Here is a 21,509-nt window from a genome sequence, read left to right as displayed (position 1 = left end):
CACTGCGCCACCTAGCTGCCCCAAAAGGTGGATTTTTAAAAGTCATATATGCTATGTACAGGATTAAAATCCAATGCTTTTCCATTTTCTGTGCTACTTCTTGCATTTGTTAAGACCTATAGTGTCCTCAGCACCACATAAAAAGTTTCTATAATTTCTTTTCCAGACCTTTTCATATCTATTAATGTCTTAGTTATTATGAATTATACAATATTGAACTTCCACAAGCAGGAAATGCATAATACCAGTATTATGGATATAGATTTCCATTTTTAGTAAAAATGTTTTAGCAACTCAGGCTCATTTCTTTCAGCACTGACCTAATTTGTGTCAAGTCTTGGGCCTGTGGGTCCAAGCTAATTAATATACCTGATGCACTAGACATGCTGGGGGAAAAAATCCTTAACAGGAGCATTGCTAACATGGTTTTATTTTGTACGCTGACACGACCCAATTGTATGACCGTGATCCTTTTCTATTAGAACAAATTTAATGATTGCATTTATCCTTTTGAAGTTCTCTGCATATTTCAGCCCCAAATATATGGTCGAGGAAATAGACAAATAGATTCTTTTTCACCACCAGCTCCATAGAAGCCCCACTCCCCGATTCACAATCTCTTTAGAATTTCCAAGCAGAAATTATTCTCACTTTGCATTACTGCTTAATGTCAGAGTATCCCTAATGCAGCAGCCAGAGCATTATGATGAAAAATTAATTGCATAAATTATTGATTTCTGTATTGTTAATATATATTTGAAGTTGAAAGCATAGAATCAATACCAATATATTTCTTAAAGCTTGCAATGCCAGACTTCCTCATTAGAGACAGAGTGACAGCTTGTTATTAGGCTGTGCAAAGAATAGTTCCATGTTTTGTGAGAGATCTCAGTTTCAGCAAACCCTCTAATCTACTTGGTGGTTTTGATGCCTTGAAGGATATATAATGCTGAAGTGACTTGGAAAGTTTTCTTTTGGGGAGATTTGCATACATTTAGAAACACATACACACAGAGACATACATACATGCACACACACACAGAGGCTGGGTAGAAATGACTCAATGTTCTGTTTCATTTGTAATATCCCTGACCTTCACATTCTAATGTGGTACACCAAGACAATTAGGAAAAACCCTAAGGGTACGAGGAATTCTAGGGGCTTTGCCTGCTAAATCAGGATTTGCCAAGATAGATGAGCGGCTATTTCTACTTCCTTTCGCTAGTTGTATTTAATACTTATCAACTAGGCATACTATCATTTATTTTCAGAATGCATCTATACGTTGTGGTGGTGGTGAATCATTTGTATAACACCTTCTGCCTTGCACAGTGCTCATACTGCTAAAATCTTCCTCTGATGCATCATCTCCCCATGAAGGTGACCCTGGGCTACCCATGGCTAAGCCAATAAACCACAACCTCCATCAGGTCCCACCAAACTGGAAAAGCTTTGAGGACAGACCCAGCAATGGAATGTGCATCTGCTGTCCCACAACCCACCCAGCCTAGATGAGAGAGGTTCATCATCAGATTGGCCTCGAGCAGATGAATTCTTCAACTAGGAAGGTCTCAAAGACCCCCTACCAAGTTGTAGGAGCACCTAGGTGCCACAATGTATAGAGCACTGGGCCTGGAGTCAGAACAACCTGTGTTCAAATCTGCCCTCAGACACTTACTGTCTACCTCAGTTTCCTCATCCATAAAATAGGGATAATAGTAACACCTACCTCCCAGGGTTTTTGTGAGGATCAAATGATATATAAAGTGCTTTTTAAACCTTAAAGCTGCATAGAAATAATAATTATTATTATCATTGTTAGAGGGACTGTGAACTGTGCTGTTAGAGGTGGTGAGCCAACCACCTGGATCACAAGTGAGCATTCAGTTCAATCCAAAAAGCATTTACTAAGCTCACAGCACATGGGCGGCACTGTGTGAGGCAAAGGGTCTGCCCTCAAGTAATCAGTGGTGGCACATACCCAAGTAACCAGATACAAAGTGTTTACAAGGAAAAGAGACTGCTGTCATGTGAGAGGATCAGGAAACCTTCACTAGAAGGTGGCCATGGGCACTCTGAAGGCAGCTCAGGATTCTCAGAGGTAGAGGCAAAGACAGGGAGTATGGTGGACACAGAGAATCACTGGTGCACGGCAGGGAGGGCAGGAGAGGGCATGCTTGGTACAGGGAAGAGCTTGGCTGACCAGATGGCCAAGAACAGAATGCAAGGTGAAGGCGATCGATATGAAACAGGAGTGCAAAGGCAGATGGGAGCCAGCCTGGGGAGAGCTTTAATAATGGAGAAGTTTCTATTTTATCCTAGAGGGCACAAGTAGCCATGGAATGTATTTAAGAAGGGACGTCACAGGTTCAGAATTTGGCCATGATGTGGAGGGGAGCCACGGAACAAGTCCCATCCCTCTTGTATGTGGCAGGAACGCCGCTATCCTGTTCCCACCTTCTCTTTTCAGGCCAAATGTTCTCAGTTCCTCCAGTAGATCCTTCTGCAGTGAGGACAGGGGGCCCTTCATTCGCCAGGCTAGGTGCCCTCCTCTGCCCGCTCTCCAGATTATTGATAACCTTCCCAAAACGTGCTACAAGAAATGTAGCACAATCCCCCAGGGGTGACCTCATTTCTTACCGCTCACGAAATTCTGTCTTCCAGAAGCTTCCCATTGCCCCTTCATACCCTTTTCTCAGAAACAAGATGTGAGCTGAATTGCTAACCTGTGAATGAATGAATGAATGAATGAATGAATGAATGAATGAATGAATGAATGAATGAATGAATGACGAGGAGGGAAAATTGTCCTGTGGAGTGATGGTACTATGAAAAGAGGGCTCTGACACTTCTGACCTCTGTGAGTGACCTCACAGCTTCCTGGAATCCAAGTTCCCCATCTCTAGTTGACCCCTAAGCCCTCTTCCCATTCTCAGAGGAAGATCCTATGATCTAGTAGGTACAGTCCACCCGTCAATCAACCTTGATAAAGGATCTACTATGTGCAAGTGTTTTCTAGTTTTTCAGTCGTGTCTGATTCTTCATGACCCCCTTTTCTTGGCAGAGATAGTGGAGAGATTTGCCGTTTCCTTCTTCAGCTCATTTGAAAGATGAGGCAACTGAGGCAACCAGGGTTCAGTGACTTGCCCAGGCTCCTACAACTAGAGTCTGAGGTTGAATTTGAGGTTTTCCTGACTCTTGGCCCAGCCTCTACCCACCGAACCACCCAGATACCCAGTGGGTCACAAATCCTACCTCTGATCCAGGTGCCTTGGGTAACCCCGGGCAGGTGGCTTCCCCTCCTCGGGTCTGTTTCCCCAACCGGTAAAAGAGGTGGGTGGGGGCGGTGTGTGTGTGTGTGTGTGTGTGTGTGTGTGTGTGTGTGTGTGTGTGTGTGTGTGTGTGTGTGTGTGTGTGTGTGTGTGTGTGTGTGTGTGTGTGTGTGTGTGTGTGTGTGTGTGTGTGTGTGTGTGTGTGTGTGTGTGTGTGTGTGTGTGTGTGTGTGTGTGTGTGTGTGTGTGTGTGTGTCCTATCCCCACGTGGCCAGAAGCCCCGCCCCTTCCGGTCTCCTTTCCCGCCTCCCAGGGCTGGTCATCTAAAGCCGCTGCCCCTCCCGGGGAAGTTCTGGAAGCTCCCGGAGCCCAGAGGTGGGGGAGGGGTGAACAGGCGGGCAAACAATCACTTTAAGGATTGTTATTGGCTGGTCCTCGTGAACCCTGGATCGCGGGGGAGCCATTACCCCTGTTTTACCGGAGAGGAAACTGAGGCTGAGGGAGGTGGTCCCCACCCACGTGACCCAGAAGTGAGTGGCCCAGCCGAGTTGAGGTGGGAGGTGGGGGAGGGGCCTGTTCCCACATGGGGGTGGGGTGGAGTGCATCTTAACCCCAGGCCCGAATTTGGTTTTCAAAAATATTTTCAGTGGATCAGTGTAATTGGTTTCCTTTGTAATACCATAGATTTTTAATGATAATAAATAACATGATATTTTATATAATGTTAATTATATATATACTATATTTGTACCATTTTATATATATTATTGTATTATATTTTATATAATATAATATATATTCTATCTAAAATATATAATTGTTTTTAAAAGCGTTCTTAAAAATATTTTGATCACCAGATTTCAATGTGATTGGTTTGCTTTGTAAACCCACATATTTTAATAATATAACTAGCATTTAACATTTAACACATTCTAAAAATATTTCCATCACTATTTCAGCGTCATAGGGTTCCTTCGTAATCCTATATATGTTAATATTAATAATAAGAGCCAACCTTTATATAACTTTTAAAAGCATTTAAAGAAATATTTTGGTCACTGGGTTTCAGTCTAATTGGTTTTCTTGGTAACAATCCTCTGTCTTTTATTCCCTGCATTTAAAAGCCTGATTCTGAAAAGGGTCCATGGATCTCACCCCCCCTGACCCCCCCAGGGGTCTGGGGCACCCACAGAAGGTTAAAGCTTTAGATTAGAAGGGGGTGCCTGGAATGCCCCCCACCCCTCTTACCTCTAGGAACCCCACAGCCCCGCCCCAAGAGGCCTCCCCTGCCCAGATCCCCCCACCTCCACTCTGTATTTTCTCCAGTTTGTGTTTATTCTTCCAGGGCTTCCCCTTAGCAGACTCTAGGCTCCAGGAGGGAGAACAGGAGCTGCTTCACTTTTGTCTTCCTGCCCCCAGGGTCTGGGCTGGGGACTAACCTATGGAAGATTCTGAATAAATGCTTATGGAGCTGACTTTTCTCTAGCTGAGGATGAGGACCAGGTGCAAAGTGACCCTCTAACCCTAGGGCCCCACCACTGAGCATTTCATTTTATACTTCACTGTATATTTGTAAAATCATTTTCACTCTAAACTTAATAGGAAAGGGATAGGGATTGGACCTTTGCTTTCATTGAATAGAGAAGATAGAGAAGAAAACAGAAGTTACCAGGCCTGGGAAAAAGGTCAAGGAGACCCAGTAGAAGAAATTCCAGGCTCCCTGAAAACCATCAACGTGAAAATTGCCCTGATTTGTTGTTGTTCAGTCACGTCCGACTCTTCATGACCCCGTTTGGGGTTTTCTTGGCAGAGATACTGGAGAGGTTTGCCATTTCCTTCTCCAGCTCATTTTACAGAGGAGGAAACTGAGGTAAACGGGTGAAGTGTTTGCCCAAGGTATCTGAGGCCAGATCTGAACTCAAGAAAATGAGTCTTCCTTACTTCAGGGCTGGCACTCTATCCATTGTGCCACCTAGAGAAACACTCACTGCCCACCCAGTGGGAGGTCACTGTCTCCTAAGCCAGTGAGTGCCCTTAATCTGCCTCAGTGAGAGGAAGAAGGGCCCAGGCTGATGAAATCCTTCCTTCTCCAGTACTTTCAGTGACTTGGACACAGGTTAGAGATTCATCCTCCAGGTCTTCACTGTTCCTCTTTTCCCTTCCCTTTCAGGCTCTTTCTTAAACTGGGTATGAGCAAAGAACGATCGCAGCTCTGCGTTAGGTCAAACAGCTACTCCATGACTGGGGTTTGCCAAACCTGGGGTCTGTTTTTCTTAATTCCTTACTGCTCTGGGTCTTGCACTTGAATGGAAAATGGGGCACTCCATTCACCGACCAAGCACTTAGCGAATACTTATGGGCCAGGTACTGTGGCTACACTGTCAATACGAAGAAAAAAAAAAGGAATGATTCCCCTTCTCTGTTGGGGAAAACACCAGGTATGCAGCAAATGAAACACAAAAGTACAAAGTGGATACAAAGTGCTGGGGATAACAGGGGGACTTTCCATAGGTAATTGTCCATGGATTCCATGAGGCAGAAGAGGAGGGTATGGGGCACAGGGAGAACTGGCCAAAGGCCTGGACATGAGGTGAAATATATGTACTGTGTAAGGAATAGCAAATGGGCCAGTCTAGCTGGAGCATGACCTGCATCTTGGAGAGCCAGGTTTGTAGGGAGCCTTGAAAGGTGGGCTGGAGCAAGCCTGAGGAGGGCTTTAAAAGCCAAACAAGAGTTTCCATCTTATCCTGTGGTCAAGAGGGAGTGATGGCAGCTTCTTCAGCAGGGGAATGACTTGGTCAGCCCAGCACTCTAGGAAGATCAGTTTAGCCCAGTGGAGGGCACCTGGGTGTAGAGGATGGGTTGGAGGAAGAAGAGACAGAGTGTTAGGGGGCTGTGGCAATGGTCCAGGGGAGAGGGGATGATTGCCTGCACCAGGGTGAGGCCTGTGTGAATGGAGAGAAGGGACAGATATGAGCTGTGTTGTGGGGGGTAGAACTGACCCTGCTTGGAAAGTGATTGACTATGAGGAGGGAGGGAGAGGGAAGAGTTAAGAATGACTCCCCAAGAAACTGACCAGTTGCTCCCCAAGTTGCCTCCCCAAGAAACTGACCAGTGCTATAGAAACCCAGAAAATTTCAGGGAACTTTTAAGTACTGACCTCCAGCAAAGTCCTACTCGGGTGCCTCATTGTGGTTTGGAGGACCCTGATTTTTCGAAGGCTATGACTGAGGTCCAGCCTAGCTAAATTCATAGAGATTTGTCACCAGATGGTGACTTTTTGGCCCCAGCAATTCATTAAACCATCCGCTTAGTTGTGGAAGGGTACCGGTTCTGATTAATGGAAGACAAGGACCCACAAAGATGAAAACATCCATCTTTGAGACAGTCAGTTTCAACTCTGTCAGTTATTTGCCTTACTTCAGTATTGGGTAGTACTCTTGGTGGAAGATGAATGGGATGAGGAAACTTTTGTGACCCTCTTGTGTGTGATATTTTGGGGAAAGCTTCAAGGTTATTTTTCACTCTTTTCAGTAATGACTTTAGCAATACCTGCTTGAGATCAGCTGCCTGGACTGCATCTTTGTTTCCATGGCAGCAGTGAGAGCCTGGTGGTAGAGCAGCCAAGCTTGAGGTCTGCCCGGAGCAGGGCATGCTGGGGAGGTACGTGTAGAGCTGAACCCCCAGGCTTCCCTGCTGACCCAAGCCAGCACGGCTGTTGTACAACCACAACATGGTCTCCGAGGTTCCGAAATCCTGGAATTTTTCTCTTTCAAACCTTTAAGAGGGTTGGGTAGGCCATGGTTCATTTTATTTCTCTACAGAAGTATTCAAGGACCATTTCCATGCACTGTGCAGTGATAAGAGCATCTTCTGAGGATTAATGTAGGGTTGATGTTAATAGAAAAAAAATCCCCCAACAACTTTTAACCTCTTGGTTAAAAACCTAATTACCTCCTTTAATCCAGAAATAGGAAAAACTCTTGAGATTTCAAGTAGAGTTCATTATAACTTCCTGTAAAATACCATGGAAACAGCTTCCCTAAGGTGATTTCAGTCCTTCTGCTTCTTTTTTGTAAAAAGTCAGAGAGGGAGACTAGTAATGGATGATGGGATTTGGAACCCGAAGGGCTCTGAGGAGGCTTTGACACTTTTCTTAGCAAAGTCAGTTAACTTCCTTCAGCCTCAGTTTCCCAATCTGTAAAATGAAAATAACCCGGAGCATCTACCCTCATAAGGTTGTGAGGCTCAAAAGACTATGTCTAAAAAAAAAAACAAACCGATAACACTAACAATAGTTATGTAGATATTAGCATTATAAAATGTGTTTTAAAAAAAACAACCTAGAAAACATTGTTGAGGATGGAGCTCACAAAAGCTTGACGAAAAGAGCTGTATTTGGCCAGATAAAAAGAAGCCTGGAAGGAAAGAGATGGGGGCGAAACAAAAGGAAGTCAAGGAGTGACTTGGAATGAGTGGGAGAATGCTTGAGAAGGGACAGCTGATGTGGTGGGATGCTTGAGAAACCCCCCATCTAAGACTCCTGGGGTGCCCGCCTTCTCAGATGGCATCGAGTGTGGGAGGAAGACAGCCCAGCCTTGCACAGTGTAGGCCCTAAGGTGCTTCTGCTGTCCTAGGCTCGTGCCCAGGTTTCCAGAGTGCCCAGGAACATTGCTGCCTGCCTGGCATAGTAACATTGGAGGATCCACTGGGGAAAGGACCTGCTGGGCAGTGGGCCCGAGGCTTCCTGTGGGAAAGGGAACCTGCTTAAATAGAGACAGAGCCCCTGAGCCTTCTCTGCCACTGTGACAAAAGTGAGCAGGTGCAGAAGATGTTTCTGAATGCCAGGATATGAAATGATGTGGAAACTAGCCCCCTGACCAGAAAATCCCTCTCTAGTGTCCATTAAATCTTATCTGGATGGTTCTTGAGATATTCACATCTTCCCTGCCCCCAAAAGTGCAAATATGCCTGGGAAGGATCATGTCATGGTGCTATTGGTTAAAGGCTTTGTTAGAGTGAGCAAGCCCTATTTTGTACTAGTCACTGTGCAAAGTATTAGGAATAGAAAGAGGAAAAAAATGAAGCCGTCCCTGCCCTCAAGGAACATACATTCTGCTTTCTGGTAAACATTCAAGTGGTAATTGACATCTGTCTATGACCAAGAATGTGACATGTCATGGAGACTGAAGAGAGAAAGGGAGCCCAAGTCAAAGGGCACCAAAGACAGATTTTGCCCAGGCTGGATACCAGTCAAAATTTTAATTCAACAAGCATGTATTTAGTGCCTGCTGTGTACAAAGCACTATGCTAGGTGTTCTGGCCTTCATGCTTTCGGTAGAGTATATTCAACACCCCCCCCCCCCCACCGGTAGCATGGCATAAACCTATTCAATGGTACACACTTCCAGGCACTGAGTCCCTGTGCATTCATTTTGCAGAGTGGAAACAGGGTTGTTAAAACTTGGAGAGATTTAGCTAAGCCTCATTCAGGGTCCCCCTTTGACACGTGTGACTCTGTATTAGGTGTTGTAAAAATGTATGGGGGGCAGCTAGATGGCGCAGTGGATAGAGCACCGGCCCTGGAGTCAGGAGTACTTGAGTTCAAATCCAGCCTCAGACACTTAACACTTACTAGCTGTGTGACCCTGGGAAAGTCACTTAACCCCAATTGCCTCACTAAAAAAAAAAAAAAATGTATGGTCTAGAATTCTTAGTCCCCATTTTGAAATTATATTATTTTGGGGGCAGCTAGGTGGCGCAGTGGATAGAGAACCAGCCCTGGAGTCAGGAGTACCTGAGTTCAAGTCTGGCCTCAGACACTTAACACTTACTAGCTGTATGACTCTGGGCAACTCACTTAACCCCAATTGCCTCACTAAAAAAAAAAAAAAGAAATTATATTATTTTTTCCTAAAGGTTAGTATAGAGGTTCCCAAAATTTCTTTATTGACAGCACCCTTAGTATCACAGTAATTTTTTCACTATGCCCCATGGCAAACAACTTAATAAGTATTTGTGTTCTGACAACTTAGTAGATGTTTGAAAAAATAATCTGCATAAATTGAAAGAAAAAATAATCTTTTCTTTTCATTCTTAAATAACCACAGTAATTAATGGGATATGTATGTCTGTTGACCACTGTACAATTAAAACCTTAGAAACTTGGACAGACTTCAAGAGATAGTGGAAGATAGAAGGGCTTGGTGTGCTTTTGGTTCATGGGGTCATGAAGAATCAGACGCAACTAAATGACTGATCAAAAATAACAACAATGCAAAGCTCGGCACCACTTGGTTCCCACTATCTTTATTTCCTGTTTCACATTGATTTTCTTGTGGAAGGACAGGGATGAGCAGCATATTGGAGTGAACAAAATGAACTGGGAGTCAGGAGAAACTGGCACATAGTAGGTGCTAAATGCGTGTTTATTGAATTGAATTGAATTTATATCCCACCTCTGGCAATGGCCATGTGTCTAAACTTCAGTGTCCTCATTTGTAAAGTGGAAGCTTCACAGAGATGTTAAGTTTGGGGGGGGGGGGTTGGTGTTTTGTTTTGTTTTGTTTTGTTTTGTTTGGCTAGGCAATTGGGGTTAAGTGACTTGCCCAGGGTCACACAGCTAGTAAGTGTTAAGTGTCTGAGGCCAGATTTGAACTCAGGTACTCCTGACTTCAGGGCTGGTGCTCTATCCACTGCGCCATCTAGCTGCCCTGGGATGTTAAGTTTTAAGGGTTAAATGAGATAATGTACATAAAGAGTTGTTTCCACCAGAATAAATCACACATTGACTTCCAGAAAAGCTTCCCCAGGTTCAGTTGACTGAACCCCAGGTTCAGTGGTGTAGGAACCACAGAAAACCATAGCTCAGGATTCCCTGCTATTATGATTACTTTTAGGTTTGTTCCACACAGAAGACTTTTAGTCGCACAGAATAGTCAATAAAGTGATGAGGAAAGATGCCCCTCTACACACACAGGGCAGACTCTTCCCCACCACCAGTGGAGGGGGACATCCATTTAGATCATACGTGTGGCTGGGTCACACATATGGAGGCCACACATTTAGGAAGTGATTCATGCTGCTAGAGTAACTCTTATGTTGCAATGTTGTTCACATCTGCTGGTGATAGCATCAGTCTTCTCTTTGCTGAACGTGTTGTCTCTGCTGGGTATCACTCTGTAAGTCTTATTAGTCACTACTGGATTTAGTGCTTGCTGCTAGATAGCTCTGTTGATTTTGTAATTGTTGAACTTTTTTTTTCTGCTAACAGCTTCTGGGCAGTCATCTGCTGTCCAAGATGGCTCTCCTGTGCTGAAGTGCAGTGACAAAGAAGCCTCTCTCCAACAAGGGCAGGCTTACTTCTTTAGTCTATAGCCAAGGCCATAAGCCCCCAAACTCAGCTAAATAGAGGAAGTTGGAATGTCTTCAGAGTAAGGTTAAATCTTTTCTTTTTACTCCCTGTGCCTGGTGCTAATTCAGTCTGTTGTCCATAATGACCAATCATGATTCCAGGGGACCAACGGTGGAAACATGCTACCATCTCTTCACAGAGAGGTGATGGACTCAGGGTACACAATGAGATATATCTTTTTGGATGTGACCAGTGTGATAATTGTTTTCCTTGATTATGCATATTTGTTATAAGAGAAATATTTTTATTTTATTTTTTCCATTGAGAGGTAGGAGGGAAAGAAAAAATATTTTTGCTAATTGAACAAATAGAATTAAATCAAAGTCTGTTGTCCCCGACAACCATCTGTTTAGGAATAGAAAATTCTTTGTAACTTTCATTTAATCCATCTATTGAGGAGGGGTGGAGATAGGGAGGGCCCTATCAAAAAACTGCACAAGGACGGTTTGGAAGCTTGGGATTGAATGTGTGTTTTATTACCAAGATCCTCTCTAGATAGTCATGAAAGTGAATATAAGGAAGAACAGGTGCGAAGAGAAGTTGAGGTCATTGCCTTCTTCCCTCTAGTCGTGTATTCTTATTTTTATTATGTATATCTGCCTACCAACAATAGCAGCAAATCCTTTTGTTCCACATAGAACTTCATTGTTCTCAGAGAGAAGGCAGGAGAGGAGAGATGGGAGGCAATGTTGTGTAATAGCAAGGGTACCAGATTAGCAGTCAGTAAGACCAGAGTTCAAATTCTACCTCAGACATATTAGTTGTTTGAGCTGGTACAAAACAGCTCCGTCCTCTAAACTGCATTTTCCTTAGCTGTGAAACTAGAGGACTAGACTAGACAACTTCTTAGGTCATTTCTACTTCTAGTATGATCCCGGGACATTTTAGAAGATAGTGTGGTGGATTGAGAGCTGGTCTTGGAGCCAGGGAGACCTGAATTCAAGTCCTACTGCCCCATAATTAATGTGCGCCTCTGGGCAATCCCTCAGACTCTTGGTGGTCTAGGCCAGAGGTCTGCAAGCTCTGCAGGGGTGCTGCCTGAACCAGATTAAAATGTCATTGGGAAATATTTCACAAAATAAATGAAAATACAGGAGAACATAGATAATGCTAATATGTGGTTTTCTGAGTCAATATGCCAGCCTTCCTCTCCCTTCCATCCTTACGTGCTGTTCAGTGGGCCCCATTTCTGTCTGAGTTTGACACACTGCCCCAGGTTACTCTAATGCTGTTAGTTGCTGAGATGACCTAAATTGGTAGATGAAGCTTCCCCACAGAGAGTTCTCCATACCAATGAAAACACTGGTCCAGCTCCTAACCCTGCTGTTTTAGTGCTTGCTGGTTTTGTGTTTAGTACTACCCTTTTAGTCTTTTCTAATTAGAAACAATCAAAAGCAGCTGCTCTATTTTAGCACAGGTTATGGTCTGGAAATTATTGTTGGGATTCAGGAAGTGCCGTAGCTTGAGGGGAGCACGAGAGAGTGAAAGGTCCCAGAAGATGAGGATGTCACAGCTCACATGGTGCCTTTGGATTCCCATTCTAGCCCTTCCTATTCAGCAGCCAGAATTGATTGGGTGGGGGGAGCTTCTCTTTCCTTCTGAGTTTCTTGGCAAATGAATTTCCACTTTGCTGAGCACTTGGAACCACCATGTGCTTGGGCTCATTGGCAGGCTTTGGGGGAGCTCTCTGTGGGGGAACCACACATAAAGCCAAGCTGACAGTAGAAAAGGACTTTTTTCTGACCATATTTACCTTGATATAAAAGTGTTGCTTTTATTTCAAATCCAGCTTGTCTGTCTTTCATAGCTAAAGAAAGAAAGCATCAGTTACTTTTTCAATCAATCGTCTAATTAGCACTTACTATGTACCAGGCACTCTGCTAAGTTTATTGATTAATTTTTAATGTGGATTTTGTTATGTGTGCATGTTACGATATACTCTTATTCTCCATTATTAAATTATACCTTATTCAGAGTTACAGTCTATCCAGGGCAGTCTGTCTTTTTTCAGTCTCATTCAAGACCTGGATGCTTGGAGTATTCTCAGTCATAATGTAAGGTACCAATTTCCATTGATCTAGTGTCTGGATATTCTGCATAAATTAGGGCCTGTGATTTCTAAATCTTGAGTCCAAGATCCTGACTCCTAGCTTTTAGTTCTCAAATCTATTCGAAGGTTTTGATAGTCACCTTAGAATGATAGAGAGGAGTTCTAGGCAGCTATGCAGGTACATAGGTATAATTTCCCTCTTCACTATTTTGTTTTAAAAATATTTGAGGGGGCAGCTAGATGGCGCAGTGGTTAAAGTACCGGCCCTGGATTCAAGAGTACCTGAGTTCAAATCCGGCCTCCGACACTTGACACTTACTAGCTATGTGACCCTGGGCAAGTCACTTAACCCCCATTCCCTGCAAAATAAACAAACAAACAAACAAAATATTTTAATCAATAGGTCTTTGCAGCAATTTTATATTTAACTTGAGTAAATAAATCATCCCAGCAGGACAGAGAGCCTCTGCTTCATATAAAGTGCCTACATTAAACTATCAGCGTGGAACATTGTTCTTACAATATATTTGCAAAGCATTTTCCTTTTCAGGTATAATAAAACATTTTGACAGGATCACAAATAGAATGCTGATCTCAACCTCTTAGTAAAGTATTATTTCTATGGGGTTCACAGTTTTTTGTTTCTTTGTTTTTAAATTCCTGGTACCATAAGGCATTTATTTATCTTTTGTAAGACAAAAAGCCCATCCTGGTATCTCACTGTGGTGTAATTTCAGTGATTCCAAGCAGCTCCTTGACACAAAATCCCATCTTATTAACACCTATACTCAGCTGGCAAATCTTGGAGCCCCACTGTCTCTAAAAACATAAATATTACAATTGACCCAAAGGAAAATGGAGAGACTTCTGCTGTCTGGGGTTTCAAAGGCATTGTCAATGGAGCACAAACTTGGGCAAATTCAACCAATCCAGGATGGCTTTTGTTGTGTTCTGGTAACAGACTGCATCTTCTATCCAAGGACTAGTGTGGTCCTAAGCGTGGTGAGGCTAATCACCAAAGATTTAGCCAACAGGTATTTTATTTTTGGATGTATTGACCATGAAACAGATAACAGTACAAAATAGCCTTGTGTCTAATGTGGCCCCCTTTTGCTTCTGCAGTGATGGGGTGGGAGAAAAAGAGGAGAGATTGTGAGAAATGATTATTAATAACCAATAATTTGGGTGAAGATTCAGTTTCTCCTCTTCTTCCTAAGTCTTTACTTGGTCCACTTTTTTCTTGAATTTCAGTCAATGATAATGAAATTGCATTGACTCTCCTTGATTTTGGTCAGACCCTACCCACTGAAGAGGGAATACATACTTTGAATTGATAGCATGAGGCTTAGAGATAATCTCTCTGTGCAGGAGTGAGCTTTGGGCCCCATCGACCTACTGTTTCAAGGGTATATGTGCAGTGAGCCCTGCTACTAGGATTGTCTTTGGTCTGAGAGAGATGTCCAGATGACCATCCTTTTATTAATAACCTTCTGGCCTTATGATTAAATTACCCAGAAACTCTCTCAACTTTTTATTCATCATAAGAGGGTATTAAGAATCCCATAGTTCTTAGACCATTGCTACTCTTAAAATATGTAGTCTTCATCTAGCTATATCCCTAGTGACATTTCATTGTGAAAAAAATAACAGAAAACATTTTATAAAAGTATTACTCAATGCAAATACAGTTCACATGATCTCCTTGGAGAATCAAATAGAGAGTGGGCTTCAATATGTTCCTAAAGGGAAGAAAAACCATTTTGTGCCACATGGACAGAATTACAGAAATTTGAGAGTTGGGAAGAGCTTTGCTGGCCACCTAGTTCAACCCAGAAATGAAAGGGATCCTCCCATAACACCCAACAAGTGACTGTCCAGCTTCTGCTTGAAGACCCCCAATGAGGGGGAGGTTCCCCTCTCTCAAGGCAGCCCCTTCTCCTTTGGGTCAGCTCTGATCATTAGGGAGCTTTCCAGACATCTGACCTTAATGATTTTGCATTTAGTCAGCAGGAAACATCCATAAAATGTTTCTTTTTTTTGCAAATGCTCTTTAGACAAAAGATGCTTCTACAATTCTTTTTACCTCTAATTCTTTCAGATTGTTGTGCCTTTGGATAGACTACTGATCACAGAAAGATGGCCGAAAGTAGTGGAAAGGAAAAAGTGAAGTGGGTTACAACTATCATTATGAGCTCATCTCTTCAGGTAAAGGGTTGCTTGGTGACTGGACTAATAATAATAGTTAACATTTATATAGTGCTTACTGTGTGCCAGTGACTGTGCTAAGCACTTTGCAATTATTATCTCCTTTGATCTTTACAACAACTCTGGGAGGTGGGTGCTATTATTATCCCCATTTTTTGTTGTTGTTTGTTTTTTGGTTTTTGGTGAGGCAGTTGGGGTTAAGTGACTTGCCCAGGGTCACACAGCTAGTAAGTTTCAAGTGTCTGAGGTCGGATTTGAACTCAGGTCTCCTCCTGACTCCAGGTACTCTATCCACTATTATCCCCATTTTAAAGATAAGGAAACTGAGACAAACAGTGACCTGCCCAGGGACATATAACTAACAAGTGTCCGAGGCTAGATTTGAGCTCAAGTCTTTCTGACTCCAGGTCTGGCCCTCTATCTACTGCACCACCTACTTACTGCTATTGATTTCCAACATAAATTTTTAAATAGCATTTTTAAATGGTTAATTCTGTTATTTATAGTTATATAGATAACTTTAGGATCTAGGCCAGGGTTCTTAACCTGAATCTGGGAACTTTTTAAAATAGCTTAATAAATAATTAGTTGGAACAATAAAAACAATTGGTTTCCTTTGTCATTATCTGTATTTTGTTTTATGCACTTAAAAACATTATTCTGAGAAGAGCTCCATGGTCTTCACCAAACTGTCAGAGGGCTCCGTGACACAAAAATAGATTAAAAACCACAGTCCAAGTTTCTCAGTGCCATTAGCTGTACATTGAACTTGGTTGTACTTCCTCTCACAGTCAGTGCTTCCCAAACTTTATTTAGGTACTTCCTTAAGTGTCTGCACTTTTGTGCTCATATCCTTGAGTATTTCCTGAATCTATAGCTTTTTTTTTTTTTTTGGCAGGGCAATGGGGGTTAAATGACTTGCCCAGGGTCACACAGCTAGTGTCAAGTGTCTGAGGCTGGATTTGAACTCAGGCACTCCTGAATCCAGGGCCAGTGCTCTATCCACTGCGCCACCTAGCTGCCCCGAATCTATAGCTTATTAATGTGAGGACTGCTTCCAGAGATGCAGATTGCAGCCAATCCTCAACTAGTCCTGTGAAACTCTTGTCTCCCATGTATTTTCCATAACAGAAACACCCGGCGGCTGGAGGCCTTTGCGTCTTTTAATATTTTGGGGTTCCAGGACAGGGCTTGATCTGTCCCTCTGTTACCCCTTCCTGTTACTCCATAACCACCTCACCTACTTCTCTGACATTTATTTTGTGCTGAAACCCTTTGTACAGTTTTTGAACAAGGGCAAGTGTAAGGAACCTGCTGTTGTCTGCATATAGTCCAGTGTGTTTCTCTACTGCCCTTTGGATCAAGGGCAGTTTTTAGTTTTCAGAGGTTGTAGTAAGCAGTTCATGATTCCTCAGATTACTATTGCTGCTAATAAAACCGATTTCTGGGTCAAGGGGCTGCTCAGAACCATTGAAAACATTGCAGCTTTTCAAATGCAGTTCTGAGCCACATTCAGTATCCATCTGTATTGCTTGTCCAAGGTTAGTGTGGATGGACTAACAATGGACCACCCACTGGGCTATGTGTTACTTGGCTCTATGTTTCTTGGTTTTGTCTGCTTATGGTTAACAGAGAAAACAACTTTTCCCTATTTTGTGTCTTACCTGGCACTTGTGAACTAAGTTATTTCTCATGTTACATATTTTCACTTTTATTCTATTTTTATTTTTTAAAATTAACTTTTTTCTTTTTTATTATAAACATATTTTATTATTTTCCAGTTACATGTAGAGATAGTTTTCAACATTAGTTTTTATAAGATTTCTAGTTTAAAATTTTTCTCCCTCCCTGCTCCCCAAGACAGCAAGTAATCCGATATAGGTTATATGTGTACAACTACATTAAACATATTTCTGCATTAGTCATGTTATGAGGGAAGAATCAGAGCAAAAAGGAAAAACCTCAGAAAAGAAAAACAACAAAAAAACCCAATAGAAATAGTATGGTTCAATCTGCATCTAGATTCCACAGTTGTTGTTTTTTTCTGGATTTGGAGAGCATTTTCTATCATGAGTCCTTTGGAACTATCTTGGACCATGGTATTGCTGAGAAGAATCAAGTCTATCACAATTGATCCACACATAATGTTGTTGACACTGTGTACAGTGTTCTCCTGGTTCTGCTCATCTCACTCAGCATCAGTTCATGCAAGTCCTTCCAGGTTTCTCTGAAATCCGGATTTTGGTCATCTTCTACCATGATTTCCCATTTTTTCTTCCCATCCTTACCTTTTCCCACTTTTACATGGAAGTCACCAAGTGTCAGAGTATATATTGGTTTACTTTGGAGAATTGCTCTTCCTCTTCATCCCCTGCAATTGATGTTGGTGTTTAAACTACAGTTAGTTTAATCATTGGCTAAATATATTTTTGTGTAATATTAATATATTTATTTATCTATAAAAACTAGAAGGAAAAAGGAATGGGATATTTATTGTCCTTGCAAAGAGGAAAATTTGTATTAATTGGAAAAATGGAAGAAATGTATTCAAAAGAGGTGGATTTGTTTGTAAAAGGGTTTTCCCAGTTAAAAAATCATTCTATTCAAAAGAAAATGAAAAATTTAGGGGAAATTATTTGTATTTCCAATAAAAATCAGCACGCAGAATTTCTGATACTAGTTAACAAGATTTCTCCCTAATGTAGAAATGATTAAAGAACATGAATAAGAAATTCTCAGAGAAAACAGAATTTGTTAATACCCACTTCATATTGGTCAAACTCTAATAAGCAGAAGTATGCAAGTTTAATAGTCTTGTGGTACCATTTAAATTCATCAAATTAGCTGAGTTTAAAATGAGAAATATTTGATGTTAGTAGGGATATGGAGAAAGATGCCAAGATATTGTTAGAGCTGAATCCCTGCAGCTTTTTTGGACAGGGATTATATTCTAGGGTTGTTAAGGGTAAAAATACAATCTGTAAAGCAATATTCACTTGAGCTTTACTTGTAATTGTAAAAATAATTAGAAGACATTTTCATGTCATATTATTGGAAAGAGGCCAAATAAATCATGGTACATTAGTAGAATGGAATTTCCTTGGGCCATATAGAAAATGATGAGAGGCTGAATATAATCAGTCCTGTGTTCAAGAGTTTCTTCTGATGTTGACAACCTGTGTGATCAAGGACAAATCACTTCACCAACCAGTGCCCCAGCCAACTTTCTATGACTGTAAATTCAAGATGAGTTATTTCTAAGTAATGAGATTTAATTAACTTAAATAGGCACTGTTGGAGGGAGTTTCCAAATTGGAAATTTTCCATAACAATAAAATCACAGCTGTGGACCTCCTCTCCCCCTCCCTACCCCCATAAAAAAAATGAAATGACAAACATGGAAAATGCAAAGAAATTTTTAAAGATATAGTAAGTGTTGTGAAACAAGCAGAACCAAGAAATAATCTGACTACTACTATAAAAAACCACCACCTTCTAAATGCATAGAAATCACTGAAAAGCACAGAACAGATAAGATGTTGCTGTTCTTTTGTTAATTTAAAAAATTAAAATGTAAATAGTTTGGATTACGGTTTTATTGTGGTACATTTGGGTTGATGTTCATAAATATGAGCAATCATTTTTTAAAAAATAGTGAGGAATGAACACATGCATGTTTCTGATTTTTTTTTTCATTTTTGTAGAGCCACGAAGTCGCAGCCATCTTTAAAAATGAGAACCACAGAATTCGTTATTCAAATTCAGTAGAGCCTGGATCCATTATTTTTTCTCTTTCTGGTATAGTATATTTGCTAACAAGCTGGTTCTTGTTGACATAGAATATGTTGGCAGATATTGAAGTGATCATGTAGCACAATATGTGAGAAACTGTAGTGGAAAAATCCTACTACATCCCAAAGATTGTAAATATATCCAAATTTTAAAACCATACCCTTGCTGTCTATAGAATCTCCAGAATAATAAGCAAAGTTAGATAGGTTTAAAAAAAATTGAGAAAACTTTTTGCTTTGTATCACAAAGCAAAATAGAGCCGCAAGACCTTACTAGCAACCTAATTTTACATTATTGCCCCAAAGGAGACATCCAAAGACATTTCTTTTTCAGAAGCTTAATAACCATACGCACAGGATCAGCTTTAAAAAGGGCAGTCATGGCCTGAAATGAGCAGATTTGGCCAAGACAGATATTCCAGAAAAAAGTTTTCTGGGCTGTCTAGATTTTTCTGTTCTATCAGAATCATATTAGGGTAACCATTGCTTCATAATGTTGCTTACCTGAGGCCTGGGCATCTTTTCTGGGCTCAGTATTGTGGTTGTGGATATCGTTTCTCACTGGATTTGACCTCTGTGACAACTATTTAGAATATGTTTACCTTTCCTAGGAGTTGCATTTTTACTACGAGACGCCCAGGACTGTCTTATGACAACTGAAGAAACCCTTCTGGCCCAAATTGAGAAGTTCATCAGGATCCACCGGAACAGCTTTTTGGCCCTGTCCGCAGCCTTCCATGGCCCTCGAGAATGGCAGCTGATGTCCAGGATTCAGCAGAGGTAGGGTTAGGACTCACTACTTTGCTCTTCTGAGGTTGGCCAAAGGTCTCTTCTGGCCCCAAAGCTTTTAATAAGGCAGGTGGATTTAGGTTTGCTTATCTAAAGAAAATTCACCAGAGGATAAAATTCATCATGTCACCCTGTCTTTTTAATGGGACTCATGCAGAATGCTGCTCTGAGTCATGGTGACAGCCCCTCTGCCATCCTGGAGCCAAAGGAAAAAATCAGCCCTTTCTGTCACACCAGATATTTTCAGCTAAGTTGTATCTATGGAGTGCACAGTGCATTTGGGAAGTGTGAAAAGCATTTTCCTACATCTTTTCTATGCACATCTAATGGGATAAAACTAACAAATAAACTGCTAGACACCTTGAAAATCCACTCTGCCTTTCTCGCCTTCTGGAAAGGCTTGATGACCAACAGTCACTTGTGTCCCTCTTTCTCCCTCATCATTTCAAGAATTCTAACTAGCTAGCAGTCAGCCCCTAGCCTGGGTAACATTTCTAAGTTGTTTTGCAGATTCCTGGGTGATAATTTACGCATCATTCCAGTCCACAGCCCATCAGATGCTGTTAAACTTATGACCATGATAGCCAAGGTAAGCCCCCTCCATGCTCCCAAAAAGGTAAAGAAACACAAATATTTCTGGGGTCCTGTCTCTCAGGACAACGCGCCTTACAGAGGCCACAGAGGCACATCCCTTCCATTACCTTATGATCCAGGCTGATCTACTTAAGGCCCTAAAAATGGAATCCATCTGCAGAATTCCTGGCAGGCTCTGCCTCCATTCCTGGAAAGCTCCGTTAATACCTGAGTACCGAGGGCATCGCTGATCTCATTAAAGGGTGGATGCGAATAGAGCACTTAGTAAACCATGCTTGGCTATTAGGAATAACCTGAAGCTAAAGGGACTTTCAGAGTGATCAGTAACCAAGACAGGGAAGGAGGACTGAGGCCAGAGGGAGCACGGCCCCACCTAGAAACCAGACAGAAGCGCACCTGTGAAGCAGGAAGAATTGCTCAGCCACAGGCATGCGCCCCTGTGCCAGGCTTCCTTAGAGAGCTGGAAGAGTCCTTGGAGGTGACCTCATCCCACCCTTCAGGTGTCAGGTGACTTGTTCAAGGCCACCTAGGTACCGGGTGACAGTCATGCCCTCTCTAAAGCCAGTGTTCTTTCCACCCCAAGTAGGCTTCATTTCCAGGGGGATGGACAGATGAACTGCCTCTACTTGTTCCTGATTAGGTTTATCAATTAAGCTATCAGCGGAATGTTTCCCTGCGGCATGGTTCCTGTGTTTGCATGTGACATAACAGTAATTTATTTTGTTCTAATAATGCTTCTGTGCTTGGGTAAATAACAAGGTGCTGTGTTTTTTCTTCTTCCAGAGCACTTGCAAACCATATATTGACAACATTCATTACAGAATGATTATGGCTAAAGCCCAGATCATAGAGCAGAGTCCTGTTTGGAAAACCCTTCATAAGATACAACTGAATTGTGATTCCCTTAATATGAATTAGTGTTACCATTACAACTTGGCTATTTTCTTCATAGCAAAGTTCATCCCATTTTGTGCATGTAAAAAGAAGGACCTAAGCATATTAAAATGATCGCAATACTCAAGTATAATGTCAGTTAGTTAATAGATCTACTTAGAATAATGCTGTGGAATATCCAAGTGGAAGAGGGATTATTATTTCCAAGGCCAGAATATCACAGGGCACCTTCACTGAGATGCATAAATAAAGGAAGTCAGAATGCTAATCCATGTAGGAAAAACTAAATGGATAAAAAAGAATACCTATTGTAAGGGTCTAATGTATATTTGGAAGGCCAGTCTCTAATGAAGACTTTATTCTCTATTTGAGAAATCGTACAGGACTTTTATAATGTCTAAACTGCTCTCTAGCACAAAACCCCTTGTGAATGGTCTCAGACTTCAGAATTTAAAATGCCACAAAACCGCTTTTTTTCCACTGAACTTTCCACACTTACT

The 21,509-nt window shown here is 41.8% G+C and overlaps 1 protein-coding gene across 1 annotated transcript; it reads left to right on the top strand.

The window, feature by feature from the left end:
* Window positions 1–3,683: 3,683 nt before the first annotated feature.
* C4H1orf146 (chromosome 4 C1orf146 homolog) lies at window positions 3,684–21,033 on the top strand. Its single transcript, XM_043999332.1, has 6 exons — window positions 3,684–3,802; window positions 14,835–14,941; window positions 18,646–18,739; window positions 19,344–19,512; window positions 20,032–20,110; window positions 20,899–21,033. The coding sequence occupies exons 2-6, from the start codon at window positions 14,873–14,875 to the stop codon at window positions 21,031–21,033; spliced, it is 546 nt and encodes a 181-aa protein (XP_043855267.1). The 5' UTR covers window positions 3,684–3,802; window positions 14,835–14,872.
* The last annotated feature ends 476 nt before the right edge of the window (window positions 21,034–21,509 follow it).

This window comes from Dromiciops gliroides, chromosome 4 (assembly GCF_019393635.1).
Source record: "Dromiciops gliroides isolate mDroGli1 chromosome 4, mDroGli1.pri, whole genome shotgun sequence".
Classification (NCBI taxonomy): Eukaryota; Metazoa; Chordata; class Mammalia; order Microbiotheria; family Microbiotheriidae; genus Dromiciops; species Dromiciops gliroides.
Note: the sequence above shows the minus strand (reverse complement) of the source record. Positions and strands in the feature narration are given on the sequence as shown.